The sequence below is a fragment of the Cetorhinus maximus genome, chromosome 12 (genome assembly GCF_964194155.1).
Source record: "Cetorhinus maximus chromosome 12, sCetMax3.hap1.1, whole genome shotgun sequence".
Lineage (NCBI taxonomy): Eukaryota > Metazoa > Chordata > Chondrichthyes > Lamniformes > Cetorhinidae > Cetorhinus > Cetorhinus maximus.
The window spans coordinates 15,257,796-15,282,872 of record NC_135890.1 but is presented as its reverse complement, the minus strand read 5'-3'; the positions used below and the strand labels follow the sequence as shown (position 1 = coordinate 15,282,872).

Below are 25,077 nucleotides of genomic sequence, written 5' to 3'. Positions count from 1 at the left end.
TGGTGATGAGCTGCAGCCTAAGGTACACCCTTAGTGCTCTCGGGGAGGGAGTTCCAGCATTCTTCGATCCAGCGATGATTATTGAACAGCAAAATATTTCAAGTCAGGATGTGACTTGGGGAAGTTGGAGGTGGTGGTGTTCCCCTGTGTCTGCTTGCCTTGTCCCTCTAGGTGATAGAGGTTGCAGGTTTGGGCTTGAAAAAAAGAAGGCTGAGGGGGGACATAATAGAGGTCTTTAAAATAATGAAAGGTTTTGATAGGGTGCATACAGAGAGAATGCTTTCTCTTCTGGGAAAGAGTATAGCTAGAGACCATCAACATAAGCTAGTCACCAAGAAATCCAATAGGAAATTGAAAAGAAATTTCTCTACCCAAAGACTGGTGAGAATGTGGAACTTGTTACCACACAGTAGTTGAACTAAATAGTATTGATGCATTTATGGAAAGGGTCGATAACCTTTTGAGGGAGAAGGGAGTAGAAGGTTACAGTGGTACATTTAGATGTAGAAAGATAGGAGGAAGCTCGAGTGGGGCATAAACACTGGCATTGACTGGACCTTTTTCTGTGACATATATCCTGTGTAATCCTATGTTTGGGAGGCGCTGTTCAAGAATCCTTGATGAGTTGCTGCAGTGCATCTTGTAAATGGAACACACAACATCAATATGTAGGTGGTGGAGTGAGTGAATGTTTAAGATGGTGGATGGGTTGCCAGTCAAGCATATTGTTTTGTCCTGGAAGATACAAACTTCTTGAGTGTTGTTGGAGCTGCGCTCATCCAGGAAAGTATTCCATCACAGTCGTGACTTGTGCTTTTTGGATGATGGAAAGTCTTTGATGATAAATTGTTGATGATTTTATTCGTCCTGTCTAAAAATTTCCATCAACTTAAGTTTGTACATGACTTTTATCTTGACCACAGTTGAGGTTTGGGGGCGGGTTTGCAGTGGATATGCAGGAACAAGCTAATGAAAATCATTAAAGAAGGTCTAGCTGCATTCAATTTTGGCTACCGCCACATGGTAAGCTGGTGACGTAATGGTAATGTCACAGGACTGGTAATCCAGAGGTCCAGGCTAATGCCCTTGGGGGATGGGTTCAAATGGGTTTAAATTCAAATAATAAAATCTGGAATTGAAAGTTAGTCTCAGAAATGGTGCCCTGAAACCACCATCGATTGTTGTAAAAACCCATCCAGTTCACTAATGCCCTTTAGGGAAGGAAATCTGCCGCCCTTACCTGATCTGGCCTATATGTGACTCCAGACCCACAGCAAAGTGATTGACTCTTAACTGACCTCTGAAGTGGCCTAGTAAGTTACTCAGTAGTTCAAGGGAAATTCGGGATGGGCAACAAATGCTGGCCTTGCCAGTGATGCCCACATCCCATCAAAGAATATATATAGAATGTCATTCTGATAATGGAGTTGTTAGGCAATCGGCAATCATGAATATCCTTAGCGAAAAATGAAAACAAAAACGTTGCAAGTTCTCAATTGTAGTGAAGCCACGGTGAGGTATGGAACAGTAGCTCTGCACTTTCGCATAATTATTTTGATTAGTGAATTTGGAATGAGTCAACTCGGACTGTCCTTGGTTTATTTCAGTTACAGGTTAACACGACCACAGGCAAGCTTAAGGGGGTGTTTTGAGGGGGGAGCTGGGGATGGGGGGCAGGTCAATGATCTGTTCTTGTATTTGTTTGCCAAAGAATGTTTTTACAACACTGCAGAAGTTCAATATTGACTGTTAGCATAACTAGTTGAAACACTTCAAGACATTATTAAGCCTTTAGGTAAAGGAGCCACTTTTCCCAACATATAAAGATGTACAAGAAATCCCAGAAAGACAGGAGAGAGGGCCCAGTGTTTGGTCTACTAATCTGGAAATGAAGTAACAGATCATGCTTCTCTTGGAAAATACTAATGCTTTGACAGGTCAGAATAATAGATACAAAGAATTACATCAATGATAAATAAATGTGATATCCTACAAATCAGAAGTATTAAAATTAGATAAAGGGGAAAAGCCACAAATGCAGGAAATCTATAATAAAAATACAAATTCCTAGGAATACAATGCAGGTCTGTCAACAATTACAAAGATATGTTCATGTTTAGACTGAAACCTTTAATCAGAACTGAAATCTGGGAGATTTACAAGCCCTTTAATAGGGCTGAACCGAATAAAGAGAGGAAAGGAGGACAACGGGTAAAAGTCAGGATTTAGAAATGCCAATTAGTGTCAGAAACAATAGGTTTAATTGCCTGTGAGTAATTTCTTTTAAAAAGCTGGACAGAAATGAAACATAATATTTGATCATATTGAAAACAAGTTCACCTGACTAAAATGATAAATTCTACGCCATTTGAAACTAAATCTTTTCATGAGGTGGATGTTGACGCTTTCATCCCTGTTCCAGCATACAGAAGGCCAGGGAATCTATATCAGTGAGCACAGTTCATAAAAGTATCCCATTGAGCTTAATATTGAATCACACTCGAGTTTTCAGGGTCTTGTCATGATTGGAATCTTTTTGTAAACCACTGCTCATCAGCGTGTATTCTATTGCTGATGATATATACAAGACATTCAATATCGCAAGAACAAGCACAACAAAAAAAACCCTTGTCTCATTCTCACATGATGGATGTCTCACTGTGATCGGTTGTATAATAGTTGCAGTAGAGGCAAGCCTGAACAGAAAACCATTTCTGCAGTGGCAACCAATCCAAACCCAAATAGCAGGTGACATTTTAATGTTGGCAAATTTCTGTCTGCTCCTGGAGTCTCTTGACACTTGTAGGGTAAAGGTTTTCAGTTACCAGAAGCCCTGTGGTATCTCACATGAATGACCATGCTCTTGTCTAAAATTTGTGTAACCATCAAGGGCATTGTGCGTGCCCTCAGTCCTGTCCTCTTTTGACATGCATGTTTGCAGCCCACGTGTAGCGTTGCTGAGATCATCGTAGCACCTAACTGCTGTCCCACCTTAGATGAGTCGCTCAGCACAAACTGGGAACTGAGCAAGGGCTTGGTGTCCAGTGAGTGATCCCTTTACGCATTGTGTTGCATAAATTCTGAACATTGTCTTATGTAAGCAGTGTATTACAAGGTGGTATCGAAAACTTAAGTGTAAATTTTATAGACTTTTCTTTGCGCTTGAGCCTTCTGGCACACTCCAGGTGGTTCACAGTGTTTGGTATGTTAACAGAAAAACATTCTCTGTATTTAATAATCCACTTAAAATGCACGCACACACATACAAAGCTCCATTTCATGTTGCCTTTATGTATAAAATGCCTCAAAATTGTACAAGACAGAAGGTTTTGCATTTCAATGAATACTATCTTGCTTAGAAACCCACATAAATATCTTTTGTGTGACCTATCTCTCGCTATAATAGGCTTTTAGTTTAACTCTCAATGACATTATAGAGATGTTGTTTACTGCATCAATGATATAGAATATTCAATAAACGTGCCAACACGATTAGAGCCCTATGTCGCACAAAGCAGGATTTAATCTTTTTAGGAACCGATCTGAAGGTTTATTTGGAGGAATCCCAATTAAAAGTCAAAATGTACACTGTTCCCAATAAATTTTCTAACTTTTGTTAATTTAAAAAAAAACTGTAATAGAAGAATGTCAATCTTTAAACACCATTGGATTAAATGCATCTTATTGGCGTCATCTATTTAATTTGCAAATTTCATGGGACTAACACAATGTTCCCAAAACAGAACTGAAATATCACAGGATCACAGAATTGTTACGGTGCAGAAGGAGGCCATTCGGCCCATCGTGTCTGCACCAGCTCTCCGAATGAGCGTAATGACTCCATGCCATTCTCCTGCCTTTTCCCTGTAACCCTGCACATTGTTCCTATTTAAATAATCATCTATTGCCCCCTTGAATGCCTCAATTGAACCTGCCTCCACTCTTCCAGGCAGTGCATTCCAGACCCGAACCACTCACTGTGTGAAAAAGTTTTTTTTCACATCGCATTTGCTTCTTTTGCAATCACTTTAAATCTGTGCTCTCTCGCTCTTGATCCGCTTACGAGTGAGAACAGTTTCTCCCTATCTATTCTGTCCAGCCCCCTCATGATTTTGAACACCTCTATCAAATCTCCTCTTAGCCTTCTCCTCTCCAAGGAGAACAGTCCCAACTTCTCCAATCTATCTTCATAACTCAAGTTTCTCATCCCTGGAACCATTTTTGTAAACCTCTTCTGTACTCTCTCCAATGCGTTCAGATCCTTCCTAAAGCATGGCACCCAGAACTGTACACAGTACTCAAGCTGAGGTCTAAACAGTGTCTTATACAAGTTCAGCATAACCAACTTGTACTCTTATGTCCCTATTAATAAACCTAGGATATGGTATGCTTTATTAACTGCTCTCTCCAACTGTCCCGCCACTTTTAATGATTTATGCACTCTTCTGCTCCTGCACACCCGTTAAGGTTGTACCCCTTATTTTATATTGCCTCTCCATGTTCTACCTACCAAAATGAGTCACCTCACACTTCTCTGCATTGAACTTCATCTGCCAGCTATCTGCCCACTTCACAAACTTGTCTATGTCCCTTTGAAGTTTTACACTGTCCTCCTCCCAGTTTACAATGCTTCCAAGTTTTGTATCATCCGCAAACTTTGAAATTTTCCCCTGCACACCAAGATCTAGATCATTAATAAGGAAAAGCAAGGGTCCCAATACTGGGGAACTCCACTACAAACTTTCCTCCAGCCTAAAAATATTCATTAACCATTACTCACTGTTTCCTGTTACTCAGCCAATTTTGTATCCACGTTGCTACTGTCCCTTTTATTCCATGAGCTATAACTTTTCTCACAAGTCTGTTGTGTGACACTGTATGGAATGCCTTTTGAAAGTTCATAAACACCACAGCAACAGCATTACCCTCATCAACCTTCTCTGTTACCTCCTCAAAAAACTCCAAGTTAGTTGAACACAATTTTCGCTTAAGAAATCCATACTGGCTCTTCCTAATTGATCCACATTTTTCCATGTGACTATTAGCTTTATCCCGAAGAATTGTTTCTAGAAGCTTCCCCACCACCAAAGTTAAATTGACTGATCTGTAATTGCTGGGCTTATCTTTACAACCATTTTTGAACAAGGGTGTGATGTTTGCAATTCTCCAGTCCTCTGGCACCTCCCACGAGTCTAAGGATGACTGAAAGGTTATGGCCAGTGCCCCTGCAATTTCTACTCTCACTTCCTTGAATATCCATAGATGCATTTCATCTGGTCCCAGTACCTTGTCAACTTTAAGTACCAACAGTTTATCTAATATCTTTTTCTTATCAATTTTTTGAACCCTTCCATTGACAGAGTTTCCTCCTGTGTCACTGTGGCCTGGGTAGCATCTGCTAGTATTCATTTGACACTACAGCCATGCCAGCCACCTGTAGCACATCATAAGAAAATTGTATGCAAGTAATTTGATCTCAGTAGTTTGTGATGCTGTCTAAACCCTCGATTTAGTTCTTGCTTTGTGCCCTACCACTAGCTATCTGTTGTCCCAGAAGTTACCAAACTACAACCTGTGAATCCTACAAATCTTTCCCATAAGCTCTGGCAAATTACTTCTATTTTCACTTCAATTTCTTACTCACTCTCCAATTTGGCTCCTGTGAACCTCGAAGCTTTAGCACCATTGTCTCATTGATGAATAAGTCCTGAGTTTTAACACCAAAACCAACCATTTTAATGAGGCCCAATAGTCTCCACGATCTCCCTTGGACAACCTTGTACCATCCTATGAATAATATATGTGGCAGATTACTGAGAAGCAACTTACTTGCTATTTCAAAGGCAATTTGTAATGTTATCGCTCCATACGTCTTCAGATTCTATAGACCTATCTTACTTATAACACCTTGCCACCCCTAAAATGCTTGGCATGTAGCATAATGAGTAAAGAGTGTTAATTTTCTTAAAAAAATACCATAAAGCAAATAGCTGACAGATTAGAGGGGCTTTGGCAGGTGTCTATAAAGAAATTGTCCCATCAGCCACAGTTTGTGTTTGGTTTAGAGAGAATAGGATGAAAAAAACACTTTTTTAAATACTAAATGTATCTCACTTAGCAAAAGCAAACTGCATATATATTAATGTAAGCAAAATAGAGGTTGATCTCAAAGAACTTAGCGTCTAAATGACCTGTTAACTAGCCATATTCATATACTGACTGAACTGAATGAATTAATGCTAATTTCACATTTTGAAAGAGACTCCACACTAGTTATAATTAAGGATTATAAAAGCGATCGCACACTTCTGTATGTATTTGGTGCTAAGATTTATCTAAATAGACTCCAGAAACACACGCTCTTTTTTTAAAAAAAAGTGATTTACAGTCAGTTAAATAGCAGCTGATCCTGGCCAATTTTCCCCATGCCGTTTAAAACAGAAGGCAACATTCTTGAAGCTGGACTAAGTATAACATTTTTGACTTAGTTGAATTTAAAATAGATAATGAATGTGGGCAACGGAGTTGAGCATCAGATAGCAGCCTGAATTTTCACAATGATGGAGAGCCTCTCCATCGTTGCAGAAATGGCAGAAGAAGCTAAAATCTGGAAGCCCTACCCCCAAACACGGCATCTACTATTTTGGCGGGGACAGGGCCGGGTCAGGATTTGCACGTGCACATTTCATGGAGGCAGCTGCCACCAGTCATGTTTGATTTATGTTGGCCAGGCATGGGAAATACTACTGGTGCAGATTATACCTGGTAGGAGCAGGTCTAAACTTTGCAGAGTCATTCAAAGAGGTAGGGTATCCCTTTGGATATGGTCGGGACACCTTTGGGAGCGCTAAGGTGCCCTTTGGGGAGTGGTAAGCTGCCCTTGGGGATTGTTAAAAGTGGACATTAATGTGTGTAAAAAGTACATAAACTCATTCGAACTATCAAGAGGAACTGTCAAGTATCAAGTGTCATAAACAGCTGTCAAGAGGAACTGTCAAAAGCAGCTGTCAAGGCATTTATAAGTCCTGCCCTTTAAATCTTTGAGGAAAAAAAAGTGAAGTTTAAAAAAAATCATTACTTGTTATTTCACTCTGTCTGACATAAGACTAGGGGCTATCATCACTGGAATGATGCTGCTTGACTAATTTCACAACCTTCCATTATCACAGTGGGGTACCTTCCGTGTCTGTTTGATTGACAGCTCCAATTGGTTATAGACCCTTTGAAGTGGGGCTATAAATTGCGATGTTTGCTTTTGTAAGAAATTAAGCACTTGAATGAAATGTTTGTCCTTATATGGGATTATGCAGTTGAAGGAATGTAAATGTAGTGAATGGGTATTTATGAATGACAATTTTTTAAAAATAAAGTCTGCAAATGACATTCAGAACTTTGTTTTATTTTATCTCAGCATGACTCCCGATCTGCACATGGCGGATACTGGATGAGTTGGCATGATAGGTGGGGGGCATGAGTTAACATTAAGTTGGCAAAGTGGCTGTAGAGGGGCACAGGTTGGCACAGAGGGTATGAAGGGGCATATGGGTGGGTAGCACATAGCTTGTCGTGGAGGACATGAGGGGCCATGGGGGTGGGTAGAGGGCATGGGATGACATGCATGGGCATGGATGGGACATGGGCGGTGTGTAGTGGTGTGAGGGCTGTTTTTTGTTTCTTGTTTTTACAGAGTGCCAGTGCACCAAGGCAGACCTTCCACCCAGCCAGGCTCTGTATCCAGCAGCCTCCAGACTTGTTCGGGGTCACCCGGCCCAACTACCAGAAAACCCCACTACCCAAAACAAAAATCCCAACTTCCGGGGCACTTTCTCCTGGATGCAGTTTGCAGAGCTAGGAAATGTCCCGACTCCTCCTCAGGCCAACATGCAAGAGTGGGTTTCTCGTCCTATTGACCATAATTTCACAAGATCAGAAAATCACACACAAGGTTTGGTGCAAAAGACCAACTGCACCATCTTGCGCTTACAGCATCGAACTGCTTCTTAAATTAATCTTGTGTCCTGGAGTTAATTATACTTCCTAGCATACCGTTCCAGCTGTTGAGCATAGTTTATGCAAACTGAGCACCTGTCCTAGAGCATCTGTCCTAAACTCTCACTTCACAACCCTGAACCTATACCTTCTTTGGCCGTTTGAGTATCTCTGAAAATGTTGTTCAAATTTGCTTGTTTCGTTCCTTGAAATTTGTACAGTACCAAAATCAATGTTCCTTCTGAGATGTCTCTCTCCAAAGCTGGTTTATCAAGTTGTTCCTCATCACTGATCCTCTGACACGAGTGATGAGGAACTAGATGCAGTCCACTGCACAGCTTTTAGGACCTGAACTGCCCACACTGTCAGCAATCTATCAGTACTCAGGGCATTATTGGATTTGCACATCATTATGCTCTGCAAATACAGCATATGCCTATTCCCTGAGCTTTGCCAAATACTGTTATGTTATGGACTTGCGTGATTAGAAGTTGGGCCAAGCCATGCTTATCATAGCTCTTAAGATCACTGACAAGGCCAACATTTATTGCCCATCCCTAATTGCTCTCACAAAGTTAGTGGAGAGCTGCCTTCTTGAATTGCTTCAGTCCATGTTGTGAATGTACTCCCACAGTGCTATTAGATAAGAAGTGTGTCATGCACGTTAAAATGCCACAGCAGATTTACTGAGCAAAAATCTGATTTATTACTGGGAAATCTTTAGTCAGGCCTGCATTTTGTGATATTAGTAATCTTTCAACTTGAGTTTGTCAGCTTAGTTCAGTTGGCAGCATGCTCACGTCTGCATCAGAACATTGTGGCTTCAAACCCCCATTCTAGTACTTGAGCACATAACACTAACATGATACTTCAGTGCAGTGCTGAGGTAGTGTTGCATTGTTGAAGGTGGGACCATTCAGATGAGATGTTAAAACAAGGCCTTGTCTTCCTTTTGATGGGTGTGGTAGATCCAATGATATGTTTTAAAGAAGAGCACGGAGTCTTCTGCTGCCCTTGTCAACATTTAACCTTCAGATTTAGTGATCATAAAGCTGCTCTTCCCACTCTCTTCTACATAAAAAATCTGTTACGCTGTTAGCAGTTGAATGAATTTTGTTTTCTCATTTTTTTGAACTCATTCAGTTTCAAACTGGTCCCCTCAGTTCTGCCAGGTGGTGGAGAAGAAACTATTAAGTGGCATGCAATGAATTTTTTTTGATAATTTATTGAGTAACCCAAGCATATGCACTACTTTACAACAAAAGAAATTGACGCATAGTAAAAACAAAGTGTGATTGTGCAATTTTTTAGTGAGATAAAGTTCCTATCTTAAAGACCTGCAAAAGCAGTGAGGGAGTTCATAATAAATATTATCTCTTCTCACCATGTTTTGGTTTCCTGTTATTCCGAATTAGCTTAACAATGATGGACAGTAAAACTCATAAATGGGAATTGTTGATTTAAAGGAATTTATCAAATGCATCATAGTAGAAGTGTCACATAAATTGTGAACCTGTCTAAATTAAATGATTATTTGCTATTGTCACCATTAATAGGTGACACTTTTTCCCTTCCCACGTCTTCCAAGATCTTGGTCGTGCTGGCCTTCATCTGTGTGATTAATTGGCTTCCTGATTGTTTCAGTATCTACTGTGTTAGGACTTTCATTTTCTGCTCTGTCTTTTGGTGATCGAGTAAACACACAAATCAACTTTGTGTTAAGGTCATTGACTCATGGGATTAGTGGCAGCTCAATATGCTCTTTATGAAGAAAGATTATTACAAACATCTCCTGTCAGATGATATTTTAATAATTTAATGCACAGACTGCAGTTTTTTTTTACCCATCCATGTCTCTCCACTCCCACGAGGGGGAGAGCCAAGATTGCAAGGTACAGGCATGATTCTGTAGCACAGACAACAAGCGAACCTTTTAGAATGCAATGCCATTCTATTCAACCTTCCTGCTGTGGAAAACTGGATTTTAGCATTACTGTATGTTAGGGTTTAACAGAAATCCAATTTGCCAGAAATTAAATTCTGTCTGAACTATGGAGAAGCAACATGGAGTAAACCTGCTTCAGTCCTAATCGCATTGGGCAATTTTTTTTGGACTAGTCCAGCTGTGGAGAAATAGTTTAATAGATTTTTGTCATTTCCATTTTCCTTTTTACCTCTCGCCCCCCCCCACCCCCACCCACCTCGCCCCCATTTTTCCCTTTCTTTTGCACCTTGAATAGATTACAATGTTATGGAGTGATAGCCCAGGCTCTCTAAGAGGAATTAACATTCTATTCAGCTTTGCACTTGTATCTTTGATGCACAAAGGTGTTACAGTGTCACCACAGCAGCTCCTGTTATGGAAGATTTTAACATTTAAAATTCCACTGATTTCAATCCAGAATTTTGTTGTTTATACCTATGAAAAGTGCATTGAAATATTACCACTACATTCTGAGAGACTAGACACACATGCACATGATACTATCGAGATATATATTATGAAAATTAGTTCATCGCCAGTTAGTTTTTAAACATAAGTTATAAATAAACTGCATATTATACCACTGCTTGTAATTCTTGTCCTCGGGGAAATCGTGCAAGAGGTCTGACCCAATGCCACTGCGGTTTATCAAGAGGATAGTTCATGCTATCGCTGCTTTAATGAGAAACCACTGGCATTTGATTCAAGACTACCGTATCTCAGGGAGGAGCTCACTTGACACTTGACACTGGCTCCCTCCACAGTTACTTACTCGGGCTGATCAGAACTTGGGAAAACTTGATATCCTGTTCAACGCAGAACTGTGGTTCTAATTCCAAAACACATCCGCTGCCAAAGTCTGCCAGCTTCCATTTCTGCAGCATCTGTCTGCACCTCACTTCCTGCTGCATTGAAGATCTTATCCACGTTTTCATTGCCTTGATTTAATTTCTTCAGTGCCCTTTTTGCCAGTCTCCCAAACTGCGCCTCATATAAACAACCTGTCCAAAAATCAGCTGCCCATTTCCTGCTCTGCACAAAGGCCCATTCATCACTGATCTACACTTCCTCCCAGTTCCCCAATGCACTAAACTTAAAATCAGTTTCCTCATCTTCAAATCTTTTATGATTTTACCTCATATGAACTGTGCACCTTCCTGCAACTGTCCATCCCCTCCTGCACTCTCCGTTTCCCTGACTTTTGCCCAATTATTGGTGGTTGACCCTTTAGGCACTTTAGCATTACTCTATGGCACTATTCTCCTGAACTCATTTGCTCTTCACTTTCTCTTTCTGCCTCCAAAAGCCTTTTTTGAAGCCCACCTTTTTAACAAAGTTTCCTGTCACCTCCCCTATTCTCTGCCAAAATGTTCCATCAGTCAATTCCTTTTTCACCCCTGTAAAGAACCTTAGGATTTTTGTTCCACCTCAAAGATACTATATAAACTGCAAGTTATAAGGAACAATGACATACTTGTTATGTTATTGGACTAATATTCCAGAGGCCTACGTTTATCATCCAGAGACAGGAATTCAAATCCCACAACTGCACCTGGGATATTTAGATTCAGTTAATTAAATTAACCTGGAATAAAACTCTATAATCAGGAATGGTGACCCTAAAACTACCCAATTGTCATTAAAACCCATCGGGTTCACTAATTTCCTTCAGGAAAATAAATCTGCTGCCCTTACCCAGTCTGGCCAAAAATGACTCCAGACCCACAACAGTGTGGTTGACTCTTAACTCCCCTCTGAAATGGTCTAGTTAAGGGCAGTTAGGGATGGTCAATAAATACTGGCCTTGCCAGAGATGCAAACATCCTGACAATGAACCAAAAAACCGTTGTTCACGTTCTTCACTGAGCTTAAACCACCAGAGCCGGTTTTCTTTTAGAAAGACGCGGTGGATTTTGTCAGCTGGGGACTAAATTGTGACAGATGCACTTCATTTCATTTATGATCCAGAAATATCACTGGACCAGAGAAACGTTAGAGGTGGATGTATTTGATAAATTACATAAGATGAGGATTGCTACCTTATTAAATTGAAGGGACCTTTAGACCTCTGGGCTAGTTGATAATTTTGCACACAAAAATAAGAAGCAGCGTTGAGTTCTTTATCAGCAGTATTTCAAGATAGTGAAACAGTGCAGTTGTGCTGATAATTTGATGCAAAATCCATGTTTGTGTGTGTGTGGAGGTTGTATTGGGGGTGGTGGTAATGAGGGGGTGGTATACAATCAGCGACATGATCCATTACTACTTATGGGATGCAAATTATTTCTACTGTAAATCCATTAAACACTAGAATTAGGTTTGCCATCTCCTGCACTGGTGGGAGTTTCATGCAGGAGATCGCCGTTTCCCACCCTTCTATCAAGAATACCATGCTGGTGATTCCTGGTATTTCTCTGGCTGTAATAAGATTGCTACTAAGGATGCCTACCTAAAAAGTGTGCAGATCGAGGTGAGGAGAAGATCAACCTTGGCTTTGTACCCCACACTCTGTTCATCTGCCACCACTCATGGTCCATATTAGCATTTGAGGAATGACCATGTGGACAAGGTACTTAAGGGTTCCTAACCCCTGTACAGTTGTACTCCAGCAGAATCAGTGACCTCAGAAGCTTTGATTTGTTTAAGGTATTTAACCTTAATATTCGATTTATTTCGATATAATAAATTAAGAGAAACTGTTTCTAATGATTGAAGAGTTGATAACCAGGGAGCACAGATTTAAGGTGATGGGTAAAGGATCCAGAGACAACATGTAGTAAAGCTTTTTTCACTCAACAAGCGATTAGGATTTGAACTGAGAAGATGGCGAATACAAATTCAGTAGTAGCCTTCAAAAGGGAATTCGATGAATTCTTGAAGGAGAGAAGATTGCAGGTTTATGGGGAAAGAGCTAGAGAATGGGACCAACTGGATTGCTCTTAGAAAGGAGGGCTCAGACACGATGGGTTGAATGGCCTCCATCAGTGCTGTACTGTTCTATAATTCTATAAGAGGGAAGAAATAGTGACAGCGAGGAAACTGAAATGAGTGAAGAAGAAAAAAAATGATATGCTGAATGAACAACAAGTGTTCAAAGGTGCAGCATCAGTAAAAAAAAACTTGCAGCTGTAAGCTTCTAAGAGGCATGTTTCTAATTTCACGCTTGTAGCTGTTTCACTGGCTAAACCTTAGTGGTTGATTATCTCACATGACTTCTGTTTGGACCTACTCATTTTTTTTCTTGGAGAATGCTCCTTCACAAATAAGTATTTTCTGGCAGGCTGTTTGCTTGTGAAAAATGTGCCATACTGATGAGCATAGGGCCTGCTGCAGTATACAGGCTGCACCACAAACTTGAGCCTTTATAGAGGAGAAGGATGCCCATAATCGACACAGGCTACACCTTCACCTCAAGTAGATTTTGTTGCCTTTTAGATCACTTTAGTTTTTAAAATGTGCATCACTATGATATTTCACCCCGACCCTTCCATTGTAGCAACTCTGAAATATCCAAGTGAGTTCAGTTCAAAACCATATTGCATGTGACATTTGATGCATAAATCTTCTAAAATGTTTACTTCAGCAATCTGCTGCAGAACTTCTTTTGCTTGTGCTTAAAGTAAAAAAAACTTGATTCTGGAGGAAACATTTGGAAAGTACCATTTGCTGAGATTTCTGAGTGGAGACCACAAACAAATCTGTGCAGGTCTGCAACTTTGGACTGATCGGAGAGACTGTGATTGGGTTCCTGATGTGTGTCACTGAGTCCAAGATTCCACGTGCCTGCCATTTGTTTTTTGGAGGGAAGGGAATCCAAGCCAGCAGAAAGGATTCAAATTTTTTTCTCTCTTCATGGTCATTTACTCATTATACAGCAAGCCCTAATGTTTGAAACTATTTGCTATCCATTTTTATTGTGACGGAACGGAGAAATACAGAATGTATGTTTAATACCACCTGCCTTTATAAAGAGTATGCAACTGGGCAACAGAATTTAATAGCAGGAGCTAGCTTCTTCGGAAAGTAATAACTAATGATGGGCCTTTCATGATCTTCTCTCAGCACTTGTTTTTCATAAAGCCTCAATGTTGGCATAACAGGAGGCTACTTCGGACATTGTGTCCGCTTTCTGATGGGATAACTCCAATATGTAGCAATTGAAGCACTTTTTGATTTGTCCCATGTGATAATGAAATAGATTTCAGCCAATGCAGCAGCTAAAATTTGGTGGTCTTCCTCCTCGGAGTCATTAACGGCACAGAAGGAAGCCATTCAGCCCATTGAGACCATGCCAGCTCTCTGTAGCGCTAACCAATCAGTTCCATTCCCCCGCACCATCCCCATAGCTGTACAAGTTTATTTCCTTCGCGTCCATCCAATTTTCTTTTGAAATCATTGATCATCTCTGCTTCCACCACCTTCATGGGCAGCAAGTTTCAGATCATTTTCACTCACTACGTAATAAAGTTCTTCCTCACATCCCCACTGCATCTCTTGCCAAAAACTTATATCTGTGTCCCCTGGTCCTTGTACCATCAGGTAATGAGAACAGTTATTCCTTGTCTACCTTACCAAAACTGTCATAATCTTGTACATCTTTATCAAATCTCCCTGCAATCTCCTTTGATCTAAGGAGAACAACCCCAGTTCATCCAACCTAACCTTGTAACTAAAATCCCCCATCACTGGAGCCATTCTGGTAAATCTCCTCTACACCTTCTCAAGGACGCCTACATCTTTCCTAAAACGTGGTGATCAAAACGAGATGCAATGCCCTTGTGTATTATGACACAGCCGATTATAAAGGCTGAGTTGTTCAAATCCCAGAGGAAAACTTAAAACAACTGTCATAACCCATTTTTGCAATTGGTAATTTCGAGATGCAGACTTTCAATTCTTATTTGAATAAGACCACTGAGTCTCATGGTTTTTATATAAACCTAAATTAAACATTAATTAATTTAACAAAAAATGAAACATATACACATGGCTACAAATTACTACTATAATAACTTTTTAACAAATCCCCAAATTAATCGCTACCAGGTAAATCTCCACTGAGGCAACAGTAACCCATAGACTTTAAATAGACACCAGGCAAAGCACATTTGACCTTACGAATTCCAAATGAGGTGCCTTTGCAAGTTGGTTAGAGGTGTACAGGCTGGTTAGGTCTTAAATGCCTTGACCTTACACACACACACTCCTTTTTATACCTAGTTTTCCCTTTGAATGTAAATTTTCCATTGTATCACTAGGTCTTGTGAACTTCAGCTCTTCTAACAATAAAACCCCTTTCATAGCACCAATTTTATTAGTAAGCTGAAAAGATAAACACATTGTTTGGCTTCTGGCTAGGTGCAAGATTTTACCCGCAGTCTTGAATGGTTTATTCGAGAAATGCAAATGAACAATTTACCTTGCTGTTCTCCTTACTGTTCACCCAATTAACATCTCAAAACCACAATAAATCAAAGCACCCAGACTAGCTGATTTTAATCCAATTAAAATACGTGTATACATACACACACACACACACACACAAGAATTCTATTTTAAAGAATAATTTACAATAACATTATACACATTAATATCTCTTCATGACATGGCCTAATCGGAGCTTATCCATCACCCTAATTTCCTGTAGTTATCTCCCTGTCTTTCCCCTTCCCATGTACCCACATGAGTAACTCCATTCGGCAGCTGTCGTTCATTGCCGTTTGTTTGTTGATTGATCCACACATGAGAGAGTGTACATTAAAGGAAATGAAGATTTTCATTTATATAATTTATTTCTCCTCAATGTCACAAAACAATTCAAAGGCAGCAAATTACTATGAAATACAAAATGATGTACCGTGTGGGCAAATGTGGCAGCCATTTTGCAGACAACAGGATCCCACAAACTTCATTTGGTGAATAATCAGATCATTTTGTATTGGTTGGGGCACAGCACTTCTCTACAGATAACTTTTGTAACAATGTTAAGATTCAACCTCTGGGGAAACAGAGTTAGCATTTGTACATTTTTACAAGGTTGCTTTGTCTTTTAACCCAAATTCTGAATGACGGTTTTTATCCTGTGCAAATATGTTTGTGAAATTATGCTGCGAAACTAGGCCTCATTGGTAATAAAGCTTAGCTTGCAAAAAAAAAAATCAGCATGATGCATTCACTTCTGAAATGATTGTTTGAGCTGAACTGTGCCCAGTATGACGGATTTGGAACACTGTCGCTTGCTCTTTTGAAGCAGATAAATTACGCAGGAGCACGCCTGCCTGAGGGACTCCGTGTCTAGTTCTGTATTTCCCCTTTCTATCACAATAAAAGCAGGTGGTAATAAATGTCTTCAAACATCAGGGCTGGGAGTATAATGAGTAAATGATGGTGGAAGAGGAATACAAGAAACAAATGATGAATCCTATCTCTGCTGACAAATGACTTTTTGATAAGTTGGCCTGCAATCAAATTAGAAAAGCCTTTCTTTATATTGAAACCCCAACTGAGCCGTTGAACAGCAATCAAAACAGCAAATAAACTACTCAAACTATCGTGCCTAAACAAAAATGAGCCTTCAAGCTGAAACAATCAAAAATTGCTATTGATTTTTACAGCTGTTGTGTTCATCTTTATTGATCCAGTAAAGAAAGGTAAATCTGGTCCCAAATGAGATTACTGTACGTCAGTGCGTCAGACAACGAGACCGATTTTGAGCCATTCATCACCACGCGCAATGACCCATGCACTCAAACCAGTTGTGCTCCTGTCTAATCACATTGCCATCGATTTGTATCTAATACAACAGACCTGGTGTCTGAAAATCATTTGCATCCTCAAACTGCTCACTGCTGTGATGTTGGAGGGGGTGGGGGAGCTGACATGCACCTTGATGTAATTTTTATCTTCTTTATTTCCCCCCCCCCTCCCCCCCAGAGTGCCCAATTCTACAAACTGACCACTGAACAATACCAGAAGGCTGTTGGTGAAGTGGAGTCCAAGTTCAAGTAAGATCTAATATTACAGCTCATGTTCTTTTGAAAACTCTCTTTAAAAAAAACAAAAGAAATCTAATGGTGCCTTTAAATGTTATCTGTACACTTCAGTTCATCCAGCAATCATCAAGATACTTGCATCATTTCTCATTATATTGATCATTTTCATTTGAAATGAAGCAGCTCAGTTCGCAGCATGGGAGTGTGTACTGCTGCTGAAACTCGCTGCTCATGCTGTAGAGCTACGCGGAGGTAATGAGGTAGAACTTGCCCAGCACCCGATCATTTTATTTCCTTTTCCAAATGATGATTCGGAAAAAACAATCCTTAAAGTTCTGAGGGTAAACAGAAAATGCTGGAAACACGCATCAGATCAGTCAGCACCTGAAACAGAAAAATTCTAATAGAACTCTTCATCGGTGTGAGGGACTTGTTCCCAGTCATTAGGAATGAGCCCTGGTGGATGGTTCCAAACAAGATATCGAACTGTCTTTTTCTTTTCTGTCCTGGCTGACATGCTGTGTATTTCCAGCAATTTCTGCTTTGATTTCAGACATCCAGCATTCACTTCTGCTCTTAAAATTTTGCACCAGTTTACCCAAGTAAACAAGCATCATAGTTCAGCTGTGATGCTGTTAATGTAACAATATTCTTAGTTAAAGCCAAAATTAATTCGATTAAAACGGACTGATGTCTGTGTTCCTTCTCAGAGAACTGAAATTCCATTGATAGTTTATACATTGTCTACTGTGATTGGCTTTTCTGTACAATTTAAATCTTTCATATGCTATAGAATTACATGGAATCTACAGCATAGAAACTGGCCATTCAGCCGAAATAGCTCATGCTAGTGTTTATGCTCCACATGAGCCACCTCCCATTCTTCTTTTCGTCCAATCAATTTCTATTCCCTCGTGTGTATCCAGCTTCTCCTTAAATACATCGCACAGATGGAAAAATGAAGCAACTCCTGTTCACCTCTTTGTTCTTAATATCTGCAGCAAGGGAGAAAAATGAACACGCGGATTAAACATGTCTGTGGACACAGTAAATGTGGGTTGGGAATGGTACAGGCCAGTAATTCAATCAAATAGTTCTAATGATGCGCTGATTTGTGAGAGCAAAACTGAAGCCATCTGCGAACATCAGCATGATCCCAAGATTAAGCTATTGATTTACAAACTACCTGGCACTGAGTTTATTTGTTAAAATGTTAAGTCTATTATTTATATACATATATGTGAAGAATCAAGGCCCATAGTGCAGGACGCGTCCAAGATTGAAAAATGTAGGAGAGACGATGAGTTAAATCAAGTAGCAGTTTGGGTTTTAAAAGCTTGTGGATTGGAAGAGGAAGGAGAGACTGAAGAAGGTGCGGAGCTCCACATCTTTGAGGTTCTAGGAAAGAGTGAGTTAGAGACAGTGCAATGGATCTTGATTTTAACACAATGAGCATATGGGAGGACAAAGAACATGTCGGGTGGTGTATTTGAAGCTTAGGAGAAGCCAGAGAGGAAAGAAAATTTCCCAAAATACACAACTGGTAACACTGTTCTCATGCGCCATGAATGTGGTGCTACTGTCTTTTTCCTCCACTGAAATGAATAATTTTGTGCAATATCTTGTATGTTCATGCCATATTTGTATAAAAAGAAAGGTTGTATCATGTATCCAGAGAGCTAGACTTAATCATTAAACACAATCTACACTGACAGGATTTGATGTAATGTAAATCATAGCTGGGAAGAATGTGCATGTTAATCTCATAGTCAGACCTCCAGAAACAAGTGGGTCATTCTTGTGCACATAAAAACATTTCCATCATATAAAGGGTCAATTAGCTGTCTGGACCATCTGTCTGAACCTGACTCCTTAATGTAAATCCATCTTATTTAGTACCATTCAGGCTTCTGCTTTATGAGATAATATGTACAGTTGTAATTCTTTGAATAATAAAAGCACCATTAGGAATTTTGATATTTGTTATTCATCAGGGTTTCCTCAGATGTTCCTGAGGCAATCCTAGTCATTTTCATAGAAATAGCAATACGTGAAGAGCAATCTTTGTCCATTGTAGCATTGGATGATAGCTCTACAAAATAAACAGTGTACAGAAGAGAACTGTATAAATTAAAAGTTACATTAAACAAGGCAGCTATTTAGAATGAACCCAAATATACTGAATATCTGTTGATTCTCTTTCAAATGTTATTGTAAATTTCTAGAGTATTTTGTGAAATTTAATTGTGAAAATTGTATATATTGCATTTTTATATTGATTGTACTGTGCCATGCACTGTTAGGTACAGTTTTCCATTTATGCCAAATCCCTACTTCTATTGCAGAAATTGCAGAGTAAAGGTTGGGTAATTAGAGGGAAAGGGAGAGTCAGACATGCACACAACAATCTTAAACATGTGCATTGCTTGAGATAGACACTGAATCCTGATGTCGAAGAACCAGTAGAGCGAGAAAAGATCATTGAAGAGCCCAGACTGCTCTCTCCACAGACACTACATGATCTGCTCAGTGTTCCCAGCATTTTCTATTTCAGACATCCAGCATCTGCAGGATTTTTAAATTTTTTTTTTTTGTAATTATTTTTACGTGAGCCACAAAACCTTTTCATATATTATTTTCTTTACAGATTGTGTTTTGTTTTAGATATGGCTATTACAAACCCTCAAAATAAAAGGTTGGTTCAGAAGGTAGAATGTGTGGGTTAGGCAGTTGATTTTGAAGGTATTTCCCGAACAGCTATACATATCAGGAAATTCCCCAGAAGCATTGGCCTGCAAAACAGATGTGTCTACCAGATACATTAACAAGTAGCAGTTTGTCTGGAAATGAGCGAACATTCATATATGTTCGGATGACAACAAAGGTTTTGATCTGCTGTTTGCTTATGCGTGTGGCAGATTACGCTGAAGAATTAAATATTTTTCTTCATTTTATCTTATTTGATTCCAGCACCATTGGGGTATACGGAGAGAATGATCCCAGAATGATTCCTGATGTTCACAATCTTGTATTTTTTCCTTTGTTTAATCTTCTCTTTTGAAATGCTTTCTAAAAACAAAAAGAAACGCGTTGATAAATTTCTTAATTTCCATGAATTTTTGTCTTCAAAGAGTAGCGGAATATACAGTGGATGGCCAATTGCCCCTTGTGTAAAACTGGCAACATGCTTCTACCCATATGAAAATCTTTGTGTCCGTAGGAGTACAGCATTCCCACTTATTCTCTTAGCATGGTATTACCAATCAGATGCAAGAATAATATCCACAACAAATACCATTATAGTCCATACCAAAAGCTGATATTGGAAGTTTGAATACATTAAACCACTTGAATACATCTAACTTCCTATGTGCTAATGATTTATGTAACTTAAAATAATTATACTCATTTCAAAATGGAAGTTCCAAGTAAAATTTTAACTCATTTAACATTAAGTCAAATTAGGGAGTCAAATTATGAGCAAATCCGGTCAGAGGCATCAACCACCGCGGCTTATTCAATTCTATTTTATAAATAATGTTGTCTCGAAGCAATGTCAAGAGGTCAGCTAAATGTTTATAAGTTAAGAGTGCACTTTTTCCCCTAATTTTCTATTTTTTCCCTGTTTTCCCAATACAATACAGACATTGAAAATTCAAATTATTATTTGAACTCAGCATTTAAATATTGTGAATAATGACAGGAAAATATTTTAAAAGGTGTTGGATTAGTATGTTGCCTTCAATTTCCTAAACAATTCATTGTTTAATTATCATCATCCAATTCCTTTTTTAAAAAAAAATCAAGTGGTAAGAAAATGATTATGTATGCAGTTCAAATATCCAGCTTAATCCTGGTATTCTTTGAGCTAGGGTTCTGCATGCTAAAAATGCTGTACCTCTGAAGTCAAATGACTGAAAAGCATTAGCTTGACATTAAAATCTGATTTTCTTTTTTCCTTTTTTAACAATTCTTGGTCTGGTTTATGCAATAAAGATTGAAGAAATTATCTGAAGTATTAGGCTTTCAGATGGTTATTAAGGCAATTTTAGGGACTAAATTTTCATCAGGGGCTTGCTGTGTATTGCCTTCAATACATTCAATCTGTAACAAGCAAAGTGGATTTCTCAGTAGTTTGATTTGGAATTTCTCATGTATGGTGATGACATTCTGCGCATGTCAAATTCACAACTAACTGAAAATAAATGGCTCCAACTTAGAAACACTGCTAAACCAATGCCTCTGATAACAGCACACTATTTTAATAACAGTCAAAATAAATTTAAACAGTCAGAATAAAAGGATAATTTTTTTGTAGCTTTTCAATTTTTTTTTTGTAAAAGGCTTCAGATGAGTCTACCTGAAAAGCAAAGTGTATTCTACGACCATTTATTAGAGTCCTTTATTAAAATTTGATGCATGCATGAGATTCTGGGCTATTTAAAAATGAACTGAAATCGATAGAAAATCTGGATAGGTTTTTAAAAATGACCCCGTGCAGTACGGCAGTGAAAATCCCCAGCTTTCAGCAGGAAGCTTAATGAAGAAGAAAGCCCATCAAATCTGAGAGTAGATGCAAAGTGTGCTGGATCCCGGCATTCGAATCCTGAGAGAGCTGTTATTGCGCACAGGCCATTGTGATTTCATTTCCTGCACTTTATTGCTCTATTTTATAGGGGAATAAAATAGTCAAGTGTGATGTGTTTCAAATGCTGTGAATGATGGAGTGCCAAGGTGTATTATAATTAGCAGCATTGCCCAAACTGCAGCAGCATTAAGCAATAGATAAAGAATAATGCATACCTGGGACTCATTGTGAGGCAATGAATTACGCCGCAAACTGCAAAAAGTAACTGGAGCTCCTCATAATAAAAATCTTCCCAATGATGTTACATTACAGGCTTGGAAGCACTCTCTGGTATCCATGCATATTTTACTGACTTTTTCAATGTAATTTTATTTTTGTTTTCATCCAAGCTCGTACATTTTTTAATTTACTTCAGCTTTCGGAGGCAGGTTCAATCGAGCCATTTCAAAAGGGAACTAGACTATCATCTGAAAAGGAAGAATGTGCAGGGTTACGGGGAGAAGGTAGGGAAATGGCACGAGGTGAATTGCTCATTCGGAGAGCCAGTGCAGCCACAGTGGCCTCCTACGCCATAACGATTCTGTGAGGTAAAGCATGGATGTGATTTTTTTTTTTTTTTTGTAAAAATATACTTTATTCATAAAAAATCTTCAATCACATTCAAAACCATTTCAAAAACAACATTACAAGGGTACAATCCAGGTTAAACTTTTACAAAATGTATCACCAGGTGCATCAGTACAAACAATATTACAATCATTTACAGCCTTTCATTTTGATCTGTACAGCCCAAGGGGCTCTAAACAGTTCCCAGTCTCTCGGTGCGCTGTGGTAGAAAGGTCTTAGACAGCGACCCTTCCCCATTGCGCCTTTGCGGCAGCTGCCCCAAGCTTTAGTGCGTCCCTCAGCACGTAGTCCTGGACTTTGGATTGTGCCAGTCCGCAACAATCGGTCGGGGACAACTCTTTGTGCTGGAAGACCAACAAGTTTCGGGCAGACCAAAGCGCGTCTTTCACCGAGTTGATGATCCTCCAGCTGCAGTCGATGTTTGTCTCGGTGTGTGTCCCTGGGAACAGCCCGTAGAGCACAGAGTCCTGTGTCACAGAACTGCTCGGGATGAACCTCGACAGCAACCACTGCATCTCTCTCCAGACTTTCTTTGCAAAGGCACAATCCACAAGGAGGTGAACAACGGTCTCTTCCCCACCACAGCCACCTCGAGGGCAACGTGCAGAGGGGGTGAGACTCCTGGCGTGTAGGAAGGATCTGACGGGGAGGGCCTTTCTCACCACCAGCCAAGCTACGTCTTGGTGCTTGTTGGAAAGTTCTGGCGATGAGGCATTCTGCCAAATGACTTTGACAGTCTGCTCGGGGAACCATCCCACAGGGTCCACCCTCTCCTTTTCCCTCAGGGCCTCTAGGACGTTACGTGCTGACCACTGCCTGATGGACTTGTGGTCAAAGGTGTTTTTCTGCATAAATTTTTCCACCAGGGACAGGTGGTACGGCACGGTCCAACTACTTGGAGCGTTCCGCGGCAGCGTGGCCAGACCCATCCTTCGCAACACCGGGGACAGGTAGAACCTCAGCACGTAGTGACACTTGGTGTTTGCGTACTGAGGGTCTACGCACCGCTTGATGCAGCCACACACAAAGGTGGCCATCAGTATGAGGGCGATGTTGGGCACGTTTTTTCCCCCTTTATCTAGAGGCTTGTACATCGCGTCCCTGCAGACACGATCCATTTTCGACCTCCAGACAAAGCGGAAGATGGCTCGAGTGATCGCCATCGCGCAGGAGTGTGGAATGGGCCAGACCTGCGCCACGTACAGCAACAGCGAGAGTACCTCACACCTGATGACCAGGTTCTTACCCGCAATGGAGAGGGAGCGTCGCTCCCACATGCCCAGTTTCCTTTTCACCATAGCCACTCGCTCCTTCCAGTTTCTAACGCATGCCCCGGTCCCTCCGAACCATATCCCCAGCACCTTCAGGCCGTCAGCCCTGACAGTGAAGGGGACAAAGGATCGGTCAGCCCAGTTCCCAAAGAACATGGCCTCGCTCTTCCCACGATTTACCTTGGCTCCCGAGGCATGGATGTGATACTGCAGTAAAAGACTAGGTATTAAGTGATTGAGTAAATTTTTGAATTCTGTGCTGTGGTAGCCTGAAAGTTGTTTTGCATATTTAAGTCAAGGTGTTTAAGGTTTAAAAAATAAATATTCTGATGACAAATTGTGGGACAAGCACTTTTTGCTCAACTCATCTCCTGAAGGCACTGGCAACCTCACAGTGCCCCAAGTAAGTTGCTATTCTTCTTTTGAGAGTTGAGGCACTGAATGTCAACAGGTTATTCAACCATGTGGCAGCACCGCAATTGTGCCTGTTCCTGTCCTCAGCCAATTTTGCTTTCCAGTGATCGCTGCGAGATGCAGTAATCAGAAGCAGAAATCCTATCCAATTGTACCATCCTGCCGCAGTGTTTATCGAGATCTGCATGGCTCAGCTCATCACTTCTTTATCCAACTGGCCAATTGATCGAATCCCAACTAGGTTGTTTCTGAGAATAACTGCAGTACGCACACATTCTACTTTGTTGTCAGCCTTTTCAAACAATTTGTTAATACTTGTCTGTCTTTAAAAAAAAACACGCTTCTTTTACTCCTGCTACATTTGCGCCTTGCTTTTCTTCTTCTCTTCGACAGGCCCTCTTTGCTGCTTGTGCATGACCCCTTGCAGCCATGGGGCAAGGAAGGCCATCTGCTTTGAGGCTTTTGACAGTGGCATTGGTAGAAAGCACCAGAAGGCAGTTACAAGTTTCCCTGTTCCTGAACCTCTGATTAGCGCTTCCTGAGATTGATAATTCAGCATAAGGAGAGTGAATGAGGCATTCCACCATGTGTGACTGCTCCACTGTATAATCTATGCATTTTCCGTTTTTTAAAGAGTTCATTGGTTTCAGCCAATATATGGTAAACTAACAGGTTCTGTTTTTTTTCTCTCTGAACGTAAACATTATTATGATATTATTTTGACACGCTACAGCAGCAATGCACAGATTAGATTCCCCATAGTTAGATTAAGAGCAGAAACGTTTGATTGAAATAGTCACATTTCCTAAATGGATCCAAAAGTCTGCACAGAATGCTTGATAAAACGTGATAGTGCAGAAGAATGGCCAGCCTGGGTGCCGGTTTCAGCTTTTAGTGATTGATTAGATTCAAGGTTCTTGACCTCTTTTCCTTGTGTAATTGGTGAAATGGCTACTACAAGAAAGGAAGGCTGATTTAGAGGTTTTGTCACACCCTAGACCTTAGCAACATCCTGATAATTGCATTTCAGACAGAACCTGTTTAATGCAATTAAGCTTCTGATGCCTTTTTTTTAAAGTTCCTACTGCCAATCAAATTATAGACGTTACAACAAGCTTTGTTTAACTGTAGTTTCCATCAGGGGACGAATATGATTTCTGAGGGATGCCAATTGTGTTCAAATGATGAAATAATTTAGTCTGAGATTTTTTT

At 40.1% G+C, this 25,077-nt stretch overlaps 1 protein-coding gene across 1 annotated transcript in view; it reads left to right on the top strand.

The window, feature by feature from the left end:
• chchd3a (coiled-coil-helix-coiled-coil-helix domain containing 3a) overlaps nucleotides 1-25,077 on the top strand; it is a 331,631-nt gene that overhangs the window by 279,586 nt on the left and 26,968 nt on the right. Inside the window, exon 6 of the mRNA XM_078553053.1 lies at nucleotides 16,907-16,977. Coding sequence (XP_078409179.1) covers nucleotides 16,907-16,977 — 71 coding nt within the window. The remainder of the gene's footprint in view (nucleotides 1-16,906; nucleotides 16,978-25,077) is intronic.